Here is a 20094-nt window from a genome sequence, read left to right as displayed (position 1 = left end):
AAATAAAGTGAGTCACCGAGCAGCAGGCTTGAGAGCAGGAAAGGTTAAAACAAACATTGTTGAATGCAATCAACAAGTAGAGACTGCAACCAAAGCTGGAGACTGTTTTCCTGTTCTATTTTCTGCCCGCGTTATCGTTGGAGGAGCAGGTCCACCTGGGCCCTCAGCTCCTGAAGGAAACACGAGCGGGACTGCAGGAAGGGTGGCTTTAGATTAAACACGAGGGAGAAATTCTTCCCTGTGAGAACGCTGAGAGTGGCGCAGGGTGCCCAGAGAAGCCGCGCCTGCCCCGGGATCCCTAGAAACGTGCAGGGCTGGGCTGGACGGGGCTTGGAGCAGCCTGGACTAGCAGCGGTGTCCCTGCCCATGGCAGGGGGCAGGAACGACACGGAGCCAGCCGGGGCTGTCCTGTGCCGCTCGGGGCGGGGCGGGGCGGGGCGGGCGCGGAGCGGCGGCGGCAGAGCGGCGGTAACGGCGGCGGCGGCGGCAGCATGGAGCGGGCACAGAGGATCTTCGGGGGACCCAAGGTGAGCTGGCAGCGCTGCCGGGGCCGCAGCGCCGGGAACGGGGCGTGCACCGGCACCGAGGGGCTGCGAACGGGAGCGGGGAGCGCCCGGGGCTGAGGTGCCCGGGGCTGAGGTTCTGTGCCTTGTGCGGAGGTGCCCGGGGCTGAGGTTCTGTCCCCGGGGCTGAGGTTCTGTCCCCGGGGCTGAGGTTCTGTCCCCGGGGCGGAGGTGCCGTGCTCGGTGCAGAAGTGCCGCGCTCCGGTCGTGCCCCGCAGCCGGGCAGACGCACCTGCTCTCTCCCGCCCAGCCGGGTGGGAACTGCGGCACGGCCGGGGCCGCTCGCTGGGGATGTGCCCCCGGGACATGCTCGGTGGGCGCTGTCACCCCGCGGTCCCAGCCGGGCTGCCCTGGCCCGGTGCTCCCCGCAGGGACGGGCACGGGCTGTCCCCGGGTGTCCCGCACATCCCGGGTGTCCCGCACATCCCGGGTGTCCCGCACATCCCGGGTGTCCCGCACATCCCGCACATCCCCGGTGTCCCGCACATCCCGCCGGAGCGAAGCGGGTCCAGGCTCATCCCAGCGGCCTGCGGGGACACGGCTCTGCCGGGCTGGGGATGCACAGGTGTCCTGCCTGGGGAACAGGGCAAGCTCTGAAGGGCCCTGCATCTCAACCACTGTCGTTGTGTGCTAAAACAGGTGTTTTCTCTTGTGTTTTTTTTATTTTGTTTTGGGGATTGATTTTGTTGCTTTTGGGTGCTTTCAGTTGGGGTTTTTTTGTGGTTTTGTTGTTGGGTTTTTTTTCTCTTATACATTTAGTTCAGTTATTCTTCAGATACCCATGACAGCACTTTGGAGCACTCTCTGACAGCAGGCACCAGTCTTTCACTCTCTCCATGCCCTGTATACTCTGGTAGGATCATAAGGTAATGTGTTTACTATCCAGGTTGTAAAATAGAGAAGGAAGAAGATAAAACAGCTGTGGGTAGCAATAGTCCTGTATCTGATGGAGGAGCACTGCCTGTGCTGCAGGATGGCTCAGCTCCCAGGCTGTGGTCTGGGTAAGGTGCTGCACAGGGAGCAGGTCTGCCACGTTGGGCTCTTGTGGGAAAGCAGGAATCAAGGCAGAGGAGACCAAGAAAAATGATGTGAGAGATGTGGTGCTGCTCTGGGAGAACATGAGTGGTGGCAACTGCTTGTGGCTTTTCCAGAGAAGAAGATTGTCTCCAAAACCACTAAAGGATTGGAGGGTTTTGCTGCTGTTTGCATCCTCTCTCACACCCAAACTGTTTATCTCTCAGTTGAGTTTGCACCAGGAAAGTCACACATACTTGGACAGGGCAGTGTGCACAGGTCTGTTTCATGTTTCATTTCATCACTGTGGCTCCCTTTCCAGGAAGCTGATCTGTGCAATAGCAGGCAAACCTTGATAGAAAGATGCAGGGAGCACTGGCAGCTGCTAATGGTTAAAACCTTTTTAAAATCCACTTCAGTGTTGGGAGGTGGTGGTGCTTCATTAGCTTCACTAAGAAAAAAAGCTGTTTCACCCTGGTGATTTTAAGCTTTTGGCCAAGAGAAGCAACTTAAGTTCTTCTTTCATTTGTGCTTCCACTTTTCCAGTGTGTGGGAGACTGGGATACCAAAGAGAAAGACCTAGGAAAAACTGCAGGGTTTTACTGCTAAGATCAGGCTTCTGTTGTCTGGCTATTGGCAATTATGAGACTGGTTTTCCTGACTCAGGCAGTCCCTTTCAGTCCTGTGAACCTGCTAAGTCAGGCTTGGGGGAAAAAAAATGGGCCTGAAGTCATTTAATAAGCCCTATTCATTCCTCTGCATCCTCTGCCATTGGGAATGGTCAGTTTTGTGTTTTAGAGATGTTTCTGGTAACTGGAGCAGCTTCAGCTCCAGTTGAATGTGAGGCTGGGGCAGCCTCTGTGTTTTTCATGAACTCGCTGACTCCCAGTGACTGCAGGGATGAACAGGGAGCTGTGGGAGGACAACTTTGAACCCTGCTTATCACAGGCCATAAAAGAACAGAAAAGGTTGATGTTCCTTTGATGTCAACCATCACCCTTTCTGTTCCACAACCAGAGCAGAGACCATGTCCTTGCTCACTGCCCTCTTCTTGTAGGCCAGCCCCAGTCTGGGGGCTTCAGGACATGTGCCTGTCTTCTCCTGCAGCTGCCATGTGCCTTGAGCTGTGTTGTGGAGAGCAGAATGGGAGCAGGGGTTTCTGGGGTCAGGCCCACTCTCTCCAGTGGCTGGTGTAGCTCATTTGCAAAATAACTATGAGGTGACATGGGGCAGGTGCTCCTGCAGGGCACACTGTGTGTGTCAGCCTCTCAGAGAAGAGGGGCTGCTGAGCCAGCCTGGGTGGTACCAAAGGTGCCTGTGCTGGCTGTACCCAGAGGGTTTGGGTGGATGTCCTGCCCCACTCCCTGTAGCGCTGCAGACTCTCCTTGACTGTTGTGGGGATGGCAAGTGCATGATGGTGTGTTGGATTTGGCTTGTCCACTCCTTGTGCACAGCCTGACCCCTGACTTGGTGTGGGTCAGAGCCTGGTGCTGCTGGGACTGCACTGAGCTCAAGCCATAACACACAGTGGTACTTTGTGTGCTCAATTCCTTAATAATGGGTACAGGGACACTCTTGGATAACCTTCCCAGATCCACTTGTCAAACATGGTGATAGTACGAAGTTGTCTTGGTGCTGCACAAAGAGCCAGGACTCTGTTCATTGCTCTGAAGCTGTGCCTTGCTCCAGCCAGGTGTGGGTGTGAGGTTTGTGGTGGGTTGGTGGGCACATGGCCCTGCCACCCCCTGGGAACCATCACCTGGGATGACACAGCCACCATCACCTATTAATGTCACCAGGAGTCTCATACTGAGGTCAGTGGAGGTCGAGTAGCTGGTGCCAGGAGGGTGCTACTAAAGACTGCTCAGCACTGGAGCACCCCCCTCTTCCTCAGCCACCAAACCCGTGAATCATTGTCCAGATGTGTAGAAAGCACAAATATTTCCTGCAGTGGAGCACTGTGGGGCTTGTATTCTCCCATGTTTATCTTTTAAAGGCTCACCCCTTAAAGCATGTGACAGGTACATCTCCCAAATGCATTTGTGCTGTCCTCAGGTCTGTGCTACTTCACTTCACAACTCTCTTGGGGCACTCTCACCTCTTGCTTCTAAATGAGCATTTGAGATGAACTTAAGATGAGGAACTCTTTGTTCCTAACAGCACACTTCCATAAAACCAGTCTTTGGGGAACATAATTAATTGATTTTTTTTGCAGTGATTTGCCATGCTTATCTAATAATTGACAAATTACAGCTGTAACTACCCTGCTTTTCAGCCATTGAGATTAATAGAATGAACCTCAATTGCCACCTTTTAAGAGACTGATAAATAATCCTGGGCAAAGTCACTGTTAAGGGTTTCAAAATGATGCAGCTTTATCAGCTGCCTGATTATCTATTAATGTCTCCTGGAAACCCCACAATAAAAGGGGCAGACTGGCTTTGCTCTTTGTACATATTTTAAAAAAGACCCTAAAACCACCTAGTACAGAAAATCCTTCAAGTGCCTTAGCTTGAATGGCTCTTTTTATGCCTTGTAATGGGCAAGCTGAGCAGGTAACTGCTCTGCCATGGTCCACTGATCAAACCGTAATGGAGAGATTGTGTTGACTGTGGATGAAAGTACTTTGAATGTTTGGTTAACTTTTTCCCCTTAATTTCACTAAAATTAAAATAATCAGACTTGATCTTGGAATGGAACATGCTTATTTGAGTACCTTCATTTTGTGTTTGAATTTATTTTTTAAGCTTATAACGTCTCAAAGAAAACATTACAACATTTTCAGAGAAGTCAAGCCAGAGCTCTTAAAACTTCTCCTTTTTAAAAACCTGAACCAACTTGCTGATATCTGCACTAATGAATCACATGTTGTGCTTGAGCTAAAACTTCTTTTGCATAAAAGTGGAAACCGCTGGATTTGGTCTGGGTTTGGCCTTGCTGGGGGCTGTCTGTGCTGAGGATGCACAATTTAAAGCCTTCTGAACGTTCTTTGAACCCATCCCTCTGGCTTTCAACAAGTCTGGAGTGAAACTGAAAGTTGTATTGCATTACACTCTGGGTTTTTGATGCGCTGGTGGGAGGTCAGTGGAGGTGCAGGAGGGACAGAGGGGTTCTCACTGTACCTGGGAGAAGAACAAAGCTCCTTCCTCAGGAGAGCCTTGGAGAGTTCTGCTGCTTTCTTGTTCTTCATCAGAACAGGTGATACCACATCCAGCTGGGCTGTGAGAGGGGAAATTACCAATCTGGTCTAGTGGGTGGCATCCCTGCCCACGGCAGGGGGGTTAGAACTAAGTGACCTTTAAGTTCCTTTAGAACCCAAACCTTTCTGTGATTCTATGATCAATGGTCCTGGAATGGTTGAAGGCTCCTGTCCAGTGCTGGTGCAGCCTGTGGTGCTGTTCAGATCCTTCACCAGGTGTTGAGATCCCAATATAATATGTGTGCTCATGGTTTCTCTGCAAATAAATTGAAGGGTTTGGAGTGGTAGACCACAAGCACATGGAGCTGTGTGCTAAGGAGTAGAGAGCTCTGGAAGAAGCACTGGGCTGCTGCATTCACCTAATTTCTGCTTGCTCAGGCATCGTCCCCTGGAGCCACAGTTCAGAGAAAACCCTTTCATCCTTATCTGGGTACTTTCCTTGGCTTAAGGCAAGGTCGTGTCACCCATTTGTATCTGGAAAAGACTTGTGCTTTGTTTACTCAAAACAAACAGGCAAGAAGAGAGCTGAAATGTAATCTGCAGTGAGCAGCCTCCCACAGACCTGGAAGCCCTCAGGGTTGGAGAGCAAGGTGCCCAAGGCAGATGAGCTGCTGGGTTGTGCCTCTGCTGATTGCATCCTTATCTGGAGCCCTGTAGGCACACCTTTCCATCTTCTCTTGAATGTCCTTTGGCCATCTAAATAGCATAGATTAGTTCACAGCTGCAGAAAACTCTGCTCTGAAGCACTGCTCTTGAGGAAACCCAAAACTTTTTGCGTTGAACAGCATTGCACAAGAGTTTCTTAGCACTTGGTTTAAGTGCCTCCAGACCCAAAAAAAAGACTGGCAGGGGACAAAGAGTCTGTTTCTGATATTGGAGAGGAACTTGCTGATTTACAAGCATCTCACCTGCAGAAGTTGCAGGAGGAGGTGACTTACATAGATGAAGGATGCCATGGAATCCGCTTTCTCATTGATGGAAATGTCATGTTGGGATGTTCTTGCAGGAAACTCTAGAAAAGTGTTTGACGGAGAAGACCTCAACAGGTTCAGGTTGCTTTGTTTTTAAATCCAATGTGACCAACTTTCAAGCCTGTAACTCCATCAGAAAGTCATAAGGACTGTTGGAATACCTCAAGGAATGGATCTTGCATGGTTTTGAAATAGGAATTGGAGCTCAAGAGTGGAGAACATGCCAGGCGTCCACATCTGGCAATGCATATCACATTTGTATCCTGTTATTTTATCTGCTGCTTTGTAGGACATTTAGTCCTCATAAACAGGATTGCATAAGTCAAGGAGGGGAGAAAGATCAGGTTTTGCCCTTCTTAAATCTTCCTCTCTGTAGATTCAGATCATATCTTAAGGGTAGGAGAAGTGGTAGGGACATGTTTTTGCCATCTGCTATCAGTGGTGTCTGTGGGCGTGTTTGTGACTCCTGGGCCAGCTGATAGATCAGACTGCTGGTGGCAATCCTTAGCCTGCCCCACCTGCATTTTGCATCCCACCAGTGTTTCAGTGGCAGCTTCATGGCCATGATGTGAAGATGGCCTGAGCTCCAGCACTGTCCCTGCCCTGCCTTTGGCAGCAGAAGTGGCCAGTGAAAGCCCCGGCAGTGAGTCAGGTGGCTCTGCCTGCAGGGCAGGTGTGCAGGGCTGTGTGTGGGGCTGGGAATGAGCTCCTGGGCATCAGTGCATGCCCCAGAGGTGGGCACTGCCAGCCCTGTGCCAGGAGCTCACTTGCTCTGGGACACTTGCAGGCACCGCTCACTCAGTTTTCTCCCAGCTCCTCAAGTTATTGTTTGATACATACCCTGACGCCAGAGGGTTTGTGGGTTTTAATTAGTAACCCTGGGTAGTTTAATTATCCATGCAAATATCCAGTCCTCTTCTGAATCCTACTCCATTCTTACCCTTGGCACCCTGCAGCTATCATCTCTGCAGGAAAATGCAGAGATGTTGTAACTAAATGTCCACGATGTAAGTAAAAGGAACCTTGTGTATTAAGTTTCTAATCTACAGTTCCATTTAGAAAATATGATAAAATCAAATATGTATTTTGTTGGCTGTTTCGTTACTTAAAAGAAAACAGTTCTGGAAAGATTGATATCTAGCTAAAACATTTTGCAGCTAATATTTTCCTTCCCAGATCGACTTCCAAATCACATTTGTCATGTTCCTCCAAAAGCCCCAGCTGGCTAATAGAAAAAGCTTGCTTTTGCTTTTTTGGATCTCTTTCTCTGAAATTCAATGTTTCAGCAATTATGAGGAATAAGTCTTGAGAGTGAAAAGACCTGAGTTACTGTCTCATTTTTAATGAGTAAAAATTTAAGTGTTTTATTTTGAAACCTTGTTAGCTCTATGGGGTAACTTGTTATTATTATTTTTTACAGCACCTTTGTGCCGTGGGACTGACCCCTTGTGTAGGATTAGAGTGCCTGTAAGCCCTGATAATACCATGTAATTAACAACCCATCAGGAGCTGATTCTTGGAAGTGAAGTCAAAGTTTTTGTGTAATGACTCTTAGGAAATTAATTAGTATTTGGTTGCCTGTGATTTCAAGGAGGAAGCAAGCTGGAAAATGAAGGTGGTTTGGGGTTTGCTTTTTTCACTTCTACTGAACTCTAAATAAGGATAGAGCAGTTCCTAAAAATTACTGGAAACAGGATAAATTTCTAAAGATTCATTAAATGTGTGAGCTGCAGCAGCCATAACAAAATATTTAGGCAATATTTAGATATTGAAAAATAAACTTTATAATGATTATATTTTAAAAACATTTATATGCCTCCTTGTTGTGACTTTGTCCCTGTATTGGCTACATTTATACCCATGTGAGCACCAATTCTCTCTGAATTATTGTTGCAGCTCAAGAGTTCCTGACACATTTCTCTTGTTGCAGGTAGAGCTTCATGTCCACCTGGATGGAGCCATCAGACCAGAGACCATCTTGTACTTTGGCAAGTGAGTTGTGGGGGAAAGGAAACTCTGGGGAAACTCTGGGAGCTGCAGTTCAAATGCATCCTCCCTTCTGCTTCTCCAGATCTGTGACAGAGCAGCTCCTGCAGGCAGCAGACCTGCCTGGTGCTGGTTCTGTCTCTGCCCAGACCTGACTGCACAGTGTGAGGACACTGAGCACACCACAGAAAACAGTGGGGCTCCCCAGGTGGCAGGAATGTGATGAGGTGGTGGTGGATTTGTGAGCTGGGCAGGCTCAGAGGAGCCACCATGAGAAAAGTCCAGACAATGTCTCATAAAGAGCTGCCTGCCTTTGAAGTGTACCCAGGGCACAGCAGAGGTGCTTTATTCTCATTCCTTTTTCCACATTCCTAATCACAAACCAAGTGGAATGACAGCAGGCTGGGAGTGTTGTCTTGGTGATGGTACTGTTCCATGTTTTGGGAGGGAAAACCAGCTCAGGTGCCCTTCCCTGCCCTGCTGCCATGTGCATTTGGATTTGTCTGCAGCCAAGGAGTCACTCTGGTGTGGGGGTGATCCAGGGAAGCACTTGGCAGTGACTTAGAGAGGGGTGGTTTCCTTGACAGAGTCCACGTGCATCTTCCTTCAGTGCAGATTGTGTGGGAAGCATGGGGTGAATGATTAACCTGTGCAAGGGCCTGGCTCCACATTTGTAAGCAAAATAAACAAGATTTCTTCCAGCTGTCACTGATACTCTCAGATGAAGAAGGTGGCAAGAGTAAGGATTTTGGGAAACAGCTCTTAGGCACAGCTCTGGTATTTTCGGGAGGAAGTCAGTTCTGAGGAAGAAGGGAAGTAGTTCTGGCATCCCGTGAGCCCAGCAGATTCCAAGGCAGTACAGTCCTAGGGGGAAATATTCTTTCTGGAGTAGCTTTGTCTGCAGGGCCTGACCATTATTTTTGCTGTGTAGTCAGAGAGAGGAGAGTGGGTCAGGGCTGTCCATCCTGTCTTTTGCTGGATGCTGGCATGGTGAACTCAAGTCAGGGCTCCTGCTGGTGAGCTGCAGGGCTGGAATACAGGTCCAAGTGAACAGAAGAGTTGGTGCTGACTCCCTGGAGCTTTGCTGGGTCCCTCTGTCTGCAAACAGAAAATGCCAGTGTAGTCCCCTAGGAGAATTGTAAGAGCCCTGAAACCCAGGAGGCACTGGCTGTCTGGGGATCCTGTGCCAGGATCCTTTCTTAGGGCAGAAACCTTCATTGCCTGAGTGTGTCCTGAGTTCCCTCTTATTTTTAAACAGCCCTGGCATCCCCCTGAGCTACCAGCCCTCGGGTGGAGCAAGGCTGTACTATTCATGGGCTCTAAAACTTGCACTCACACACAGAAAAACCAGTGGGGCAGTGCAGAAGGCTGTAGGGGACTGACTGCCTTAATAACCTCACCCTGGGCACAGAAAGCTGCTTGTGGTCTATTTTTAAAGGTAAAGAGCTGGAAATAATTTTGCTAGGTACTGTTTGACCACATACACAGGCAGAACTCCAGGCTCCTGGGATGCACAAACCCCCTTGGGCAGTGCACTGCTGAACTCAGCTGTTTATAGAAACTTTGCCTCTAATTCCATCAGGTCTGGGTCAGTCTTGGCATAATTCCTGCTCAGCCAAAGGGCTCAGAGCTGTGACAGACCCCTCACAGAGACTAGGTGTCCCCAGGAGAGGTGCCCTTTCTGTGGTGGGATGGTGTGTGTGGTGCTGCCCGTGGCTGGAGGGAGCTCTGGGCAGGACACCGAGGTGGCAGTGAGGACAAACATGTTCCCCTCGGGCCACTTTGCTTTGAGAAGAATCCACCTACAAAGAGACTTGGATGGATGGGGCAGCAGCAGCTCCAAAAGTCACACTGGCATTATCCACCAGTTCTCCTCATCCAGAGGCGTGATTCCAGTGTGGATCATCCCAAAGCTCTGCCACTGATGCCTGCATGAAGGCAGTGCTTCAGGAAGCACACAAAAGAGGTCAGGGAAATGGCTTTGCTGCAGGAAACTTTCCTGGGGCAGGTGGAGGAAGGCACAGGTTGGTTCCTAGAGCAAAGACTGATGTGTCAGTGCCATGGAAAGGGCAAGGCAGAGAGGAAAACCGATGCCTTGGCAGTGATTAGTGTTCCCTGCTGAGTGCCAGCAACTTAATCTGTGCAGACTGTATGTGAGGGCTGAACGTGGGGCTGGTTTCCTTCCTGGCTGAGTGGGGAAGGAGCAGTGTTTACCAAGCCCAGGGGTCCTTTGGACTGTGTCCCTGAATGGCTCATTGGGATGGTTCCTGGCACTGCAGCACTAAAGCTGTCTGTGGTGTTTTGTCTCTATTAGCAGAGTTCCCCCATCCATCAGCTGTAATTCATTGTGGCAGAAGAGAGGATTAAAAACAAATGTCTGGTTATTACTCCAAATTTGTTTTGGCTTGTGCAGGGTAGCAGAGGTTGAGGGGTGGCAAAGCCTGCTCAGGAAGATGCAGCTCCCTTGGCTGGCAGTCCCCTTGATCTCAGCTGTTACCCCCTTGATCTTGACTGAAGGAATTCCTTCACCCACTCGGTATTCCAGCTGCTCCTAGGAAAAATGGCCTCTTCCCTCTTGGAAGCATTTCTGTGGGCATTAGAGCGTCTGTCCCTTTGGTGAGAGCAGTTGTTGCTGTTTGTTCCTGTGTGGGAGGTGTTCCTGTCACAGGAGATGCCACCAGGGTGCTGGGCTCAGGAAGCAGCTCATTCACTGGCACTAAACCCACAAGCCACGACACCTCTGCCTGTGTGATCCCAGGCCTTAGAGCATCTCCTTGACTTTTCAATCCTTTGAGCCTGCATAAGTGGAAATTAACTTTGCTAAAGAATTTTGGCAATTCTGCTGCTAGGTCTAGGAGGTGCCAAGAAATAATCCAGAGCCCCTTTAGATGAACTCCTTCTTAAGCTTAAAATGTGCCCTGGCTGTGTTCCTGCCGGGTCAGCCTGGGCTTGTATTTTGGTTTGTTTGTGCTTTGCTTTCCTCTCTGCTGAGATTCAGGGCTCCATCCATAAGGAGATTTTGGAAGGACAGCGTGTGCTGTACCTTTCCTATGAGGAAATGGTGGTCGATGCTGCCAGCTTTGGATGGGATTGGTGTATAAAATGGGCTGATTAAAAATATGATAACCTTCTCTAATGTAATATGTGACTTCGTTTCCAGGAAAAGAGGCATCCCTCTCCCTGGGAATACTGTTGAGGAGCTCATGAGTTATGTCAGCTATGACACACCACTGACACTTCCCAAGTTTCTAGAGAAATTTAATTATTACATGCCTGCCATTGCGTAAGTACCCTGTTTTTTGCTTTTTCTCCCTCAACGCTGGCAGGATCCCTTGGCTCAGCCTTGGAGATCCCCTGTGGGTCCTGAGGGTGACAGGACTCACTGCTATCCCTGCAGGGGTGACCGTGAAGCAGTGAAGAGAATTGCCTACGAGTTTGTGGAAACAAAAGCCAAGGAAGGAGTCAGCTACGTGGAGGTCCGGTACAGCCCTCACCTCCTGGCCAACTCTGGATTCACTCCCATCCCCTGGGGACAAGCTGAGTGAGTGATCCTGCTGTGCTGGGGAGCTGCTGGGTGGCTGGTTGGGCATGGAGAAGGCATCCCCATGCCAGTCAGCCACTGTGCATTCACAGGCTGCTGTAACAAACCTCCTCTCTCCTCCCATGCAGCAAGAGCCAGCATGCTTCCACCTCTCTCTCCCATCCATAGGGTTTTTCATCTTAAATACCTCTGTGTGCTGCAGTGTTTTAACATCCCTTGCTCTGGGCAGCGAGTTCTGTGTGTGCAGAGCAGCTGTGCTCAACCATCTGGGTGAAGCCCTTCCCTGTGAGAGGGAAAGAAATGTTCATATATGAAGTCCCTGACCACAAAATGGGAATTTGAGCTGGCAGAGGTGGTGAGTGGTGTTGGAGCAAGCTCATGGTCTGATCTCTTCCTTTGATGTCATCCCCTCTGTGATATGGGCCTCTCATTAAATCAATGCTGTGCTCTGGGGCCCTTCCAAATTGTGCTGTGGTAGGTGCTGAGCCCTGGGCTTGGATGGGGCAGCAGCAGCCCTGCCTGGCTGCAGAGAATTGTGTGCCCTAATGAATTCTTCTGGCAAAGAGGGGGTTTCTCTGCTCAGGCAGGATGGGCACCCAGTTCCCCAAGGCCTTTCTAAACCTTAGTGTCATCTGTGCCTGCCTCAGTGCTGTGTACTGGGTGTGAAAGGTGCTCTGGGTGGTCTCTTGGGTGGAACCTGGGGCAGCCTTGTCCTTCCAGGGGATACTGGGCTGGAGCTTTGGCTCCTGCCTGCCTCCCTGGCAAGTGTCTGGCCTCTTGCTGATGGCTTTTCTTCCCTGCAGGGGAGACCTCACTCCAGATGAAGTGGTTCAGCTCGTAAATCAGGGACTGAAGGATGGAGAAAGGGATTTCCACATCAAAGCCAGGTCTATTCTATGCTGCATGCGCCATATGCCAAGTAATGTATTGCAGCTCCCCTGCTGCTCTGCTCCCCTTCCCTGAGGCGTGGTGGGGGGAAAGTCCCTGGGTCTGGGGCCCTGGGTCTGGGACAGCCCCAGTCTGAGGGGCTGATGCAGGACCAGACAGTGCTGAGGAGATTCTGGGTCCTCTGCTCCTTTCACTGTAGGGCAAGGATCTGCTGGATGCAGGAGTGGGGGTCTGTGGGTACAACCAGCATCTGACAGGTCTTGCTAGAGGGGCAAAAGGGGCTCTTCTGTCCTCTCCTGGGAGAGCTGTGATCTCTGCTCCCTGCCCAATGGCCAGAGCTCACCTTGGGCCAGTAAAGCCATTGGCACAGTGAGCACTTGCATCTGCCATGAGTGACTGGGGGTCTGAGGGCAAATGGTCGTGGAGGGAGGACCAGGCATGGCATCTCACACTTCCCTGCCCTGGTCCTACAGCAGGATGCTCCTTCCTTAGCCTGGGTCATGGGGCAGCCAGAGAATTCCTCTGCCAGCAGCCAGTCTCTGCTGGCTTAAGCTGAAAATGCAAGGCAGGTGTACTTAAAACATATATAAAATGTTTTTTATAAAATCAGCAGCTCTGACAAAGAACTTTGTTGGTAACAGGTGCTGTGAGCTGGAATAGGAAGAAAATTCAACTTTCAGCATTTCAGTGAGCTGCTGAGTTTTGCAAGCATCTTCCTCTAGGGAAGGATGCAGCCAGAGAGAGGCTGTGTGACAGTAGATATTTTATGTGAAGATTTTATTCTGAGTATCTTCATGTCTCACACCAGTTTATGTAGGCTTAGTTGGGTATATGGTGGAAAGATTTTTCCTAGTGAGTACATGATTAATTTGTGTCTAGAAATGTGAAAAATCATATTCTTGGAAGCTGGTAGATTTGAGAGTGGTTTTTTTTGTTTGTTTGTTTGTTTTTTTGTTGTTTTGTTTTGTTTTGTTTTGTTTTGTTTTGTTTTTCTTGCCTGCACAGTCAACACCAAACAACACTTTGAAAACTTGATCCTTGTATTTCTGGTTTCTAGGGAAACAAAAGTTTTTCTTTGTAGAAACTGGAGAGCTGTAAGGCACAGTCACACTGATCTGCAGTTACAGTCCCTGCCAGTGCACAAGTGGTAAAGGCAGGAGGTGGCAGGAGCATCCAAGGATGTGTGCAGCCTGACTGCACTGCCACCAGCAGAGGTGGCATTCTCATATCTGTGTCCCAGGGTACCACCTGATACCCAGAACCAGTGACATGCTTGATAAAGAGTCTTTAGCAGGATGTGCTGCACTGTGAGAAGCCACCTGTAATTAATGAACTGTTGAGAGAAAGGCAGAGATACCAGCCAGAGGTAACTCACATTAAACTTGTTAATAAAATAATGACTCTAAGCCAGCAAGCTGGAAAATGGTGGAAAACAAAATAGATGCACACATCATCCTGGTGTGTTCATATGATTTGGGATAGTCTGTACACAGCAGGTGCCTGTTAATTATTAACACCACTGTTTGTCTCTGTTTCTTGGCCTTTCTGCTAAGGTTAAGTGCTATGTGAGCTGGTAGATGCAGTTTCTTTCTCAGAGGTTATCTCTCCTGGCCAGAGAGGACTCTGAAGCAGTTGTTGGCCTCACAAGATACTTGTTAGTCTCTTTTTCACTGATGGCAAATCGATAAAACTTCAGCTCCTTCCCACCAGGAGTAGAGTCCCTGGGAGAGTCAAGGATGCCCTACAGCGGGGCAGGGATGGCTGTAGTGCAGGGCCCCCCAGAGATCCCTCCCAGCCCAGTCTCCTCCCTGACACAGCTCATCTGGTGGGACAGTTCTTGCCTTTACCCTCACCTTGCCCAGCCCCAGAAGGGGTGAAAGCTCAGGAGTTGAGGGATTTTTCCAGCACACCGTGTTACAGCCCCAGGGCAGTGCAGTTCATCTTACCTTGAGCCAACAGCAGCAGTCACCACTGCTTGGAAGTTTTTCAATTCTTTTTCCCCTGCTTGAAGTGAGCAGAAAAACATGATGAGAGCAGTTTTATAGCTGGTGAATGCATTTGATTTCCCTTTCATTGACAGCAGACTGATCAGTTGACAGCTTTTATTTGCCTGAAGATCATGGAGGTGACAGACCTTTCTAGGAGTTTGCCAGCTTTCTTTTAGAGCATCAAATTTTGGAAAAGACCAAAGAAAATACCTCTAGCCTTGTAGTTATAGGACCAGGATTTGATTAGAAAAATGCTGAAGGTGTGAGCCTTACAAATGCTTCCTCCTGAATCCTGGTGCTGCCTCTTCCAGGCTGGTCTCCAGAGGTGGTGGAGCTCTGCAAGAAGTATCGAAATGACTCTGTGGTGGCTGTTGACCTGGCTGGAGATGAGACCCTGAAGGTGGAGGATTACTCTGAGCATAAGAAGGCTTATGAGGTTTGTGGAATAAGTTTCTAAAAAGAAATTACAAGAAAAATATATACTGAGGGGATGTATGTGAAGGGATGCTTTTCAAACTGCAAACAGCTGGGACAGATTAAAAATTCGTTGCAGCTATTAAAAACATTCAGTTAAATAGCAGAAGTATTTGTTTATATTTCCTAAATGATTAATGGCAGAATCATTGCTAAAACATGGCCTTAGAGCTGGGGCTTGGCACGGTACCTTGTAGCACTGAGCGTGACATGAGTGACACCGAGCCCAAATCAACCCCCACCCCACTGCTGTTGGCTCTTGGGGCTTGGGAAAGCACAGCCAAGGCTGGAAGAGACTGGCCTTTCCAGTCTGGCAGAAAGCACCCGAGGAGCAGAGGAGAAGCTACACATTTGCAGGGCTTTTATCTGATCATCTCGAATGCAAACACTGGAATGGCTTCGGGAGCTCTCACCAAACCTCAGCCTTGGTGTGGCTCCAAGGGAGGGGAAACCCTCACTCCTCTTTGCTGGTGGAAATTTGGGGTTGTTAGTCCCCACCATCAGTGGGGGGAGGAGGAGGAGGTTGTGCACCATCACTGACAAAAAGGATGATGGTTTGCAAGCAGTGCTCAGGTCTGAAAATACATGGGGCTACCCTGGGGTCTTCAGCCCATCAGTGGGAGTTGGTACAAGGCTGGCCTGCACTGCTGTGCTGGGTGAACAGGTGATTATAAACAATGACACGAGAACAGGGTTCATTCACTGAGGGCAAGGCAGTCTCATCCTGCCCTGGTGGGACAGCAGTACCCAGGTCCAGCCTCCTCTGTCTGAAGGATGCATCTTGTCTCTGTGCCAGAGGCTCACTCAGGCTCTGAGATGCTGAGGCAAACCCCTCTCCCATACGTATTAAGTAAACAAAAAAACATTCCTGAGTGCAACTCCCTGAAGGGACTGTCTGTGGAGAATGTCTGCTGCAAGATGAGGCTTGCAGCCTGCCTGCTGCTGCCAGCTGGGTGGCCCTTCTCCAGCAAAGCAGGAGCCAGGCTTCCCTCCAGGCTCCATGGCTTCCCAAAGCCCAGGTGGCCTGTGACCTCCTGGCAAAGAAATTTTCAGGATGATCGTGGAGCTGTCCCACAGCTGCATTTGCAGGGTCCTTAGGGCTGGGCTGCCTCCACCCCCAGCCCCTTACAGGAGGGAGGTGCTCAGTGTCAGAGCATTTCTTCATCTCTTCCATGGGGTGCTTCTGCACCCTCCCACGTGGCTGCAGCTGGCCAAAAAATGTAGAAGTTCCAAAGTGTGAAACTGCTGCAAGTTTCATGCAGAAAGGCAAGTGGGTGGACAAAGAGGAGCTCAGAGCTTGCTGCTGTCTGGAGAGGAGGCAGTGGAGAACTCACCCAGTATTAAAAGCCCGTGAAGAGCCTGGCTGGGCTCCAGTGGAAGATAACCAGGATTTTTAAGTGTCTCTCCATGTGACATTACTGAGCTCTTGCAGCCCTTGGATTGCAAGGCTCGTGATCTGTGGGCTGTTGGCTCAGGAGCCTTGCTGTGCCCCCAAGAGCAGTGCCAGCCCCTGAGCTTGCTGACCTTGCTGCAGGTGATGGGACGGGAACAGGTTCTCCCTTGTTTTGCAGGAGGCTGAGAGGTGTGGGATCCATCGCACTGTCCACGCCGGGGAGGCTGGCCCGGCTGCCATGGTCAAGGAGGTACCAGGAGTTCCTGACTCAGGGCAGGGAGGGACAGGGGTGTGACGTGTCCTGCACTGGGGACAGAGGCATCCCAGTCCTCCCCATACCCACAGCAGAGTGAACACTGGGGGCATGGGCACGGATCTGACCTGATGGCTGGAAAAGGACATCCCAGGGGCCAGCTGGGTGGTGAGGGTTGTACCTGCAGTGGGATGGGGGTCTCTGGGCAGGCAGGGGCTGGGCTGTGCTTGGAGGCTCTGAGTGCTTTTCCTGTGCTCTCCAGGCAGTTTATGTCCTGAAGGCCGAGCGTGTTGGCCATGGATACCATGTTGTGGAGGACCCTGAGCTCTACAAGGAGCTGCTGAAAATAAAGACGCATTTTGAGGTAAGGAGGTGTGGTGGGAGTGTGACAACCAGGTAGCTGCTGTCTGAGTGGAAAACAAGCCCTCACTCGAGCTGTGCTACAGCCAGGGACAGGACCTGACACCCAAGTGATGACCACACACATACAGTGATGTTGTGTTTAGCCCAGATGCCCAAAGCTCCACAGGAAAAACCTTGGGGACAAACTTGTCTGATTGCTGGGATGTGCTGTAGGGAGCACTGCTGAGCACAGCAGCCTGTGGAAGGGAATTAGCAGAAAGAATGGATCCTTGTGTGCCCAGGGATAAATTCTGCAGGGTTTATTCACTGATTTATACACCTCAAGCCTGAAGGCTCATCCTTCTGTAAATCAGGCTGCTGTACCAGAGCAAGTCTGGTTAGAGGGTGAAAATGCCTGGGAGTCACAGTGCATGTAAGGATCTCTTTTGCTTTTCTCCAGGATGGACATATCTAACTAATAGAGGGATATGTACTTAATGCAAGTGGTTTTGTAACTGTGATTGGCACAGGGCTGGTGCCTGACTGGCCATGGGCAACATCCCATGGCCCCTGTCACAGTCATGTGCATCCATGTCCTGGGACATGCACTGGTCTGTCAGGGTAGTGCTGAGAGGCAGCTGTGACCACAGTTCTAATCTGGTTTAACCAGTGTGCTGAGCTACGTGTCCACAGCTGGGGTTCAGATCCATGTGGTTGATTCTGGTTTTCATGCTTAACTCTCCCAAACAGGTCTGCCCTTGGTCCAGTTATCTCACTGGAGCATGTTCTCCGGACTTCACCAAACATCCTGTAATACAGTAAGACTTCTCAATTATGTGAAATCACAAATTACCAGGATTTGGGTTGATGACAGCTGCTTTATTGCTTTACAAAGCTAAGGCATATCTAATTATGTAGGACAATGTGGCACATCCATGTCCCTTGGCACAGGAGAGCCTGGTGCAGCTGGAGGGGTGTGGGGGTCCCTTGGTGAGGCTGTCCTGTCCCTGCTGCCCTGCTCTGAGCTATGGGGCATGAGGTGCTGCACCCCAGGCACTCCTGGCAGGTCAATGCAGAGGCTGGGGGGGCAAGCTGAGCCTTGTGCTTTTCTCCAGCAATGCCATCTGCAGAGACAGCCCTGAGGTCTTTGTTTTTGCTACATTTTACCCTGAGAGCTGCACAGTATCAGACTCGATGTTCTGCCCACCAGTTCAACCTGATTTCCTTACAGATTTAAGAAAGATCGCGCCAACTATTCCCTAAACACGGATGACCCTCTCATCTTCAACTCCACCATTGACAAGGACTATGGCATCGTGAAGGAACACATGGGATTCACTGAAGAGGAGTTCAAGAGAGTTGTAAGTTTGGCTTGGCTGGGTGCTCTGCTGTTGTCTCAGTGCAGCCCAGAACAAACTGCTGGTTTTTTCTTTATAAGCAGAAGAGTTTTTAATGGAAACCAGAAAATTTTGCTCGGGCCTTGTAAGCAGGAAAGTAAGACCAGGCTCAAAGTACATATCTCAAAAATTCCAGAGTATTTAAAGACCTTTGCTTTGTGCTGGTCTCATTTCTCCTGGGACTGCTGCTAGTGATGGGCCAGAGCAGTTGGCATAAAATAAGGCCATGGAAACAAATCTGAGAGTGGAAACTTTACACTCTCCCTTGCCTGTTGCTGCTCAGAGCCAGGTGCTGGGATGTGCACAACTGTGTGTTCATGTCTGATGTGTCTCAATGTCCCTGTGTTCCCCCTCTGCCTTCTCAGAACATCAACGCAGCGCAGTCCAGCTTCTTACCTGAGAAGGAGAAGCAGGAGCTGCTGAACAAGCTGTATGAAGCCTATGGGATGGTCCCCAACGCATCGTGACCTGTCCCTGGGAGCCAGCGTGGAGCAGGGCCCTTCTTCACCATGCCTGACTCTGCTCTGTGCCAGTGGGAGCACTGGCAAGAGGTGCCCAGAGTCAGTCTCTGTTCCTGGCAGCCCTGTGTTGACCCTTACAATGCTCATCAGAATCAGGCTATCACATACACTTGTACCCCACAAACTCTCTTCTGAATGGATATCCAGCTTCCTATCCTGCTGTTGTGCAAGCAGACTGGATCTGCCTGCTGGCCTGACTCCCTCCTCCATCTGCTGGTGTTTCTGTACTGCCAATGCAAACAGAAAAACCTCCCCTACAGTTTTTTTCCCCTCTCTTTCCCTGTTTTACCTGTCCTGCCCCACTGACCTGCCTGGCCCTTGCCTGCAGTGCTGAAATAACCACTTTCAACTCTGGCTGTGGCCTGGGTTAATCTTCACCTCTCCAGGGAAGAGGTGTGCTAGTGCTGGCAGGGACCTTTTCACACACAGAGGCTTTATTCCTGTCCCTGTGGGTGGGAGGATTTGGTCACAGCTATATTTACCCAGGGTTAGTCTTGTACTAACAAGACTGGAACAAGAACAAGCTGCAAGCTGGTGCCCCTGTCCGTGCACAGGTCCAAAGGGCATTTCAAACAAAATACAATATTTTTTGGCATCCTTTCTTGGACAAGAACTCCCATGTATCAGGCCTCCCAATGTCAGTGCTGCAGAGGTGCACACCTTGGGCTCAGGCCCCAGCTGTGCTCACAGCTGGCCATGACCATGCTCACACACGCATAGGAAGTTGGAACATAATTTTATCACTTTGGGCCAAAATCTGCCTTCTGGGATTTTTCCCACTTTTTTACTCATCTTGGAGAACTCCTGAGAACTGCAGTTTGATCTTCTTCTTACCTTTGTTTAGGACTTGGAAAAAAGTGATTGATTGCCTGGTTTAATGATTCTGCCCTCATTCTGATTTGACACAGTCATTAGGCACTCTTAAGGCTGAATAAGTAAATTAACTTGGACCCAGTGTCACACATTGACTCGGGTCCCATCTGATTGCTTCTCTCACTCAATTATGACACTGGCTAGAATTCAGATCCTCAGTTTGGTGGAGAATTTATACAGAGAAACTCACCAAAAATTCCTTAGTGATTTTATGGCATTAGAGTGTTTTTACTCAATAAGCAATAGAGCTGTGCATCCAGAGAAGAGACCATTGTTTTCTTACCTGAGTGTGTGGTGTGCTTTAGCATCCCAGGGGTCTGCCAAGATGCTCACTCCAAAGATACTGTACCAAAAAGTTGCCTTTGACAAGAGGCCATGGTCACCATTGCCACAGACAGACCATGGACTGGTCCAGTCTCAGCCAGCAGTGATGGTGTGCTGGGAGTATTTCCATTCTTTGTGGGCTTCCATATTGGTCTTCAGAGTAAAATACTCATCTCTGAAGTACGTGGTGCATATATACACATAGATAAATGAAGATTAGAGAGTGATTTTCTTACTTTTATAAAGCAAAAGATAAAGTATCACTTTTAGGGGCATGATTGTGGTAAGAAACAGGCCTTTTTTGGGTCATTTTTCTCCAAAAATTATTTCTGAAGAAGAGTTGCTTATTTGGATTCTGGACAGTTGA

At 49.7% G+C, this 20094-nt stretch overlaps 1 protein-coding gene across 2 annotated transcripts; it reads left to right on the top strand.

The window, feature by feature from the left end:
- Nucleotides 1-436: 436 nt before the first annotated feature.
- ADA (adenosine deaminase) lies at nt 437-19782 on the top strand. 2 transcript variants are annotated; one of them, XM_083873106.1, is made up of 11 exons: nt 437-527; nt 7678-7739; nt 10894-11016; nt 11131-11274; nt 12078-12193; nt 14462-14586; nt 16196-16267; nt 16533-16634; nt 17363-17430; nt 17844-17973; nt 18375-19782. In XM_083873106.1, the coding sequence occupies exons 1-11, from the start codon at nt 492-494 to the stop codon at nt 18474-18476; spliced, it is 1080 nt and encodes a 359-aa protein (XP_083729232.1). In that variant the 5' UTR covers nt 437-491; the 3' UTR covers nt 18477-19782. The 2 variants fall into 2 exon arrangements, with proteins under 2 accessions (XP_083729232.1, XP_083729233.1); XM_083873107.1 differs by lacking the exon at nt 437-527 and adding an exon at nt 6688-6754.
- The last annotated feature ends 312 nt before the right edge of the window (nt 19783-20094 follow it).

The sequence above is a fragment of the Zosterops lateralis genome, assembly GCF_965231275.1.
Source record: "Zosterops lateralis genome assembly, chromosome: 16".
Classification (NCBI taxonomy): domain Eukaryota; kingdom Metazoa; phylum Chordata; class Aves; order Passeriformes; family Zosteropidae; genus Zosterops; species Zosterops lateralis.
This window is presented reverse-complemented; position numbering and strand designations above follow the sequence as displayed.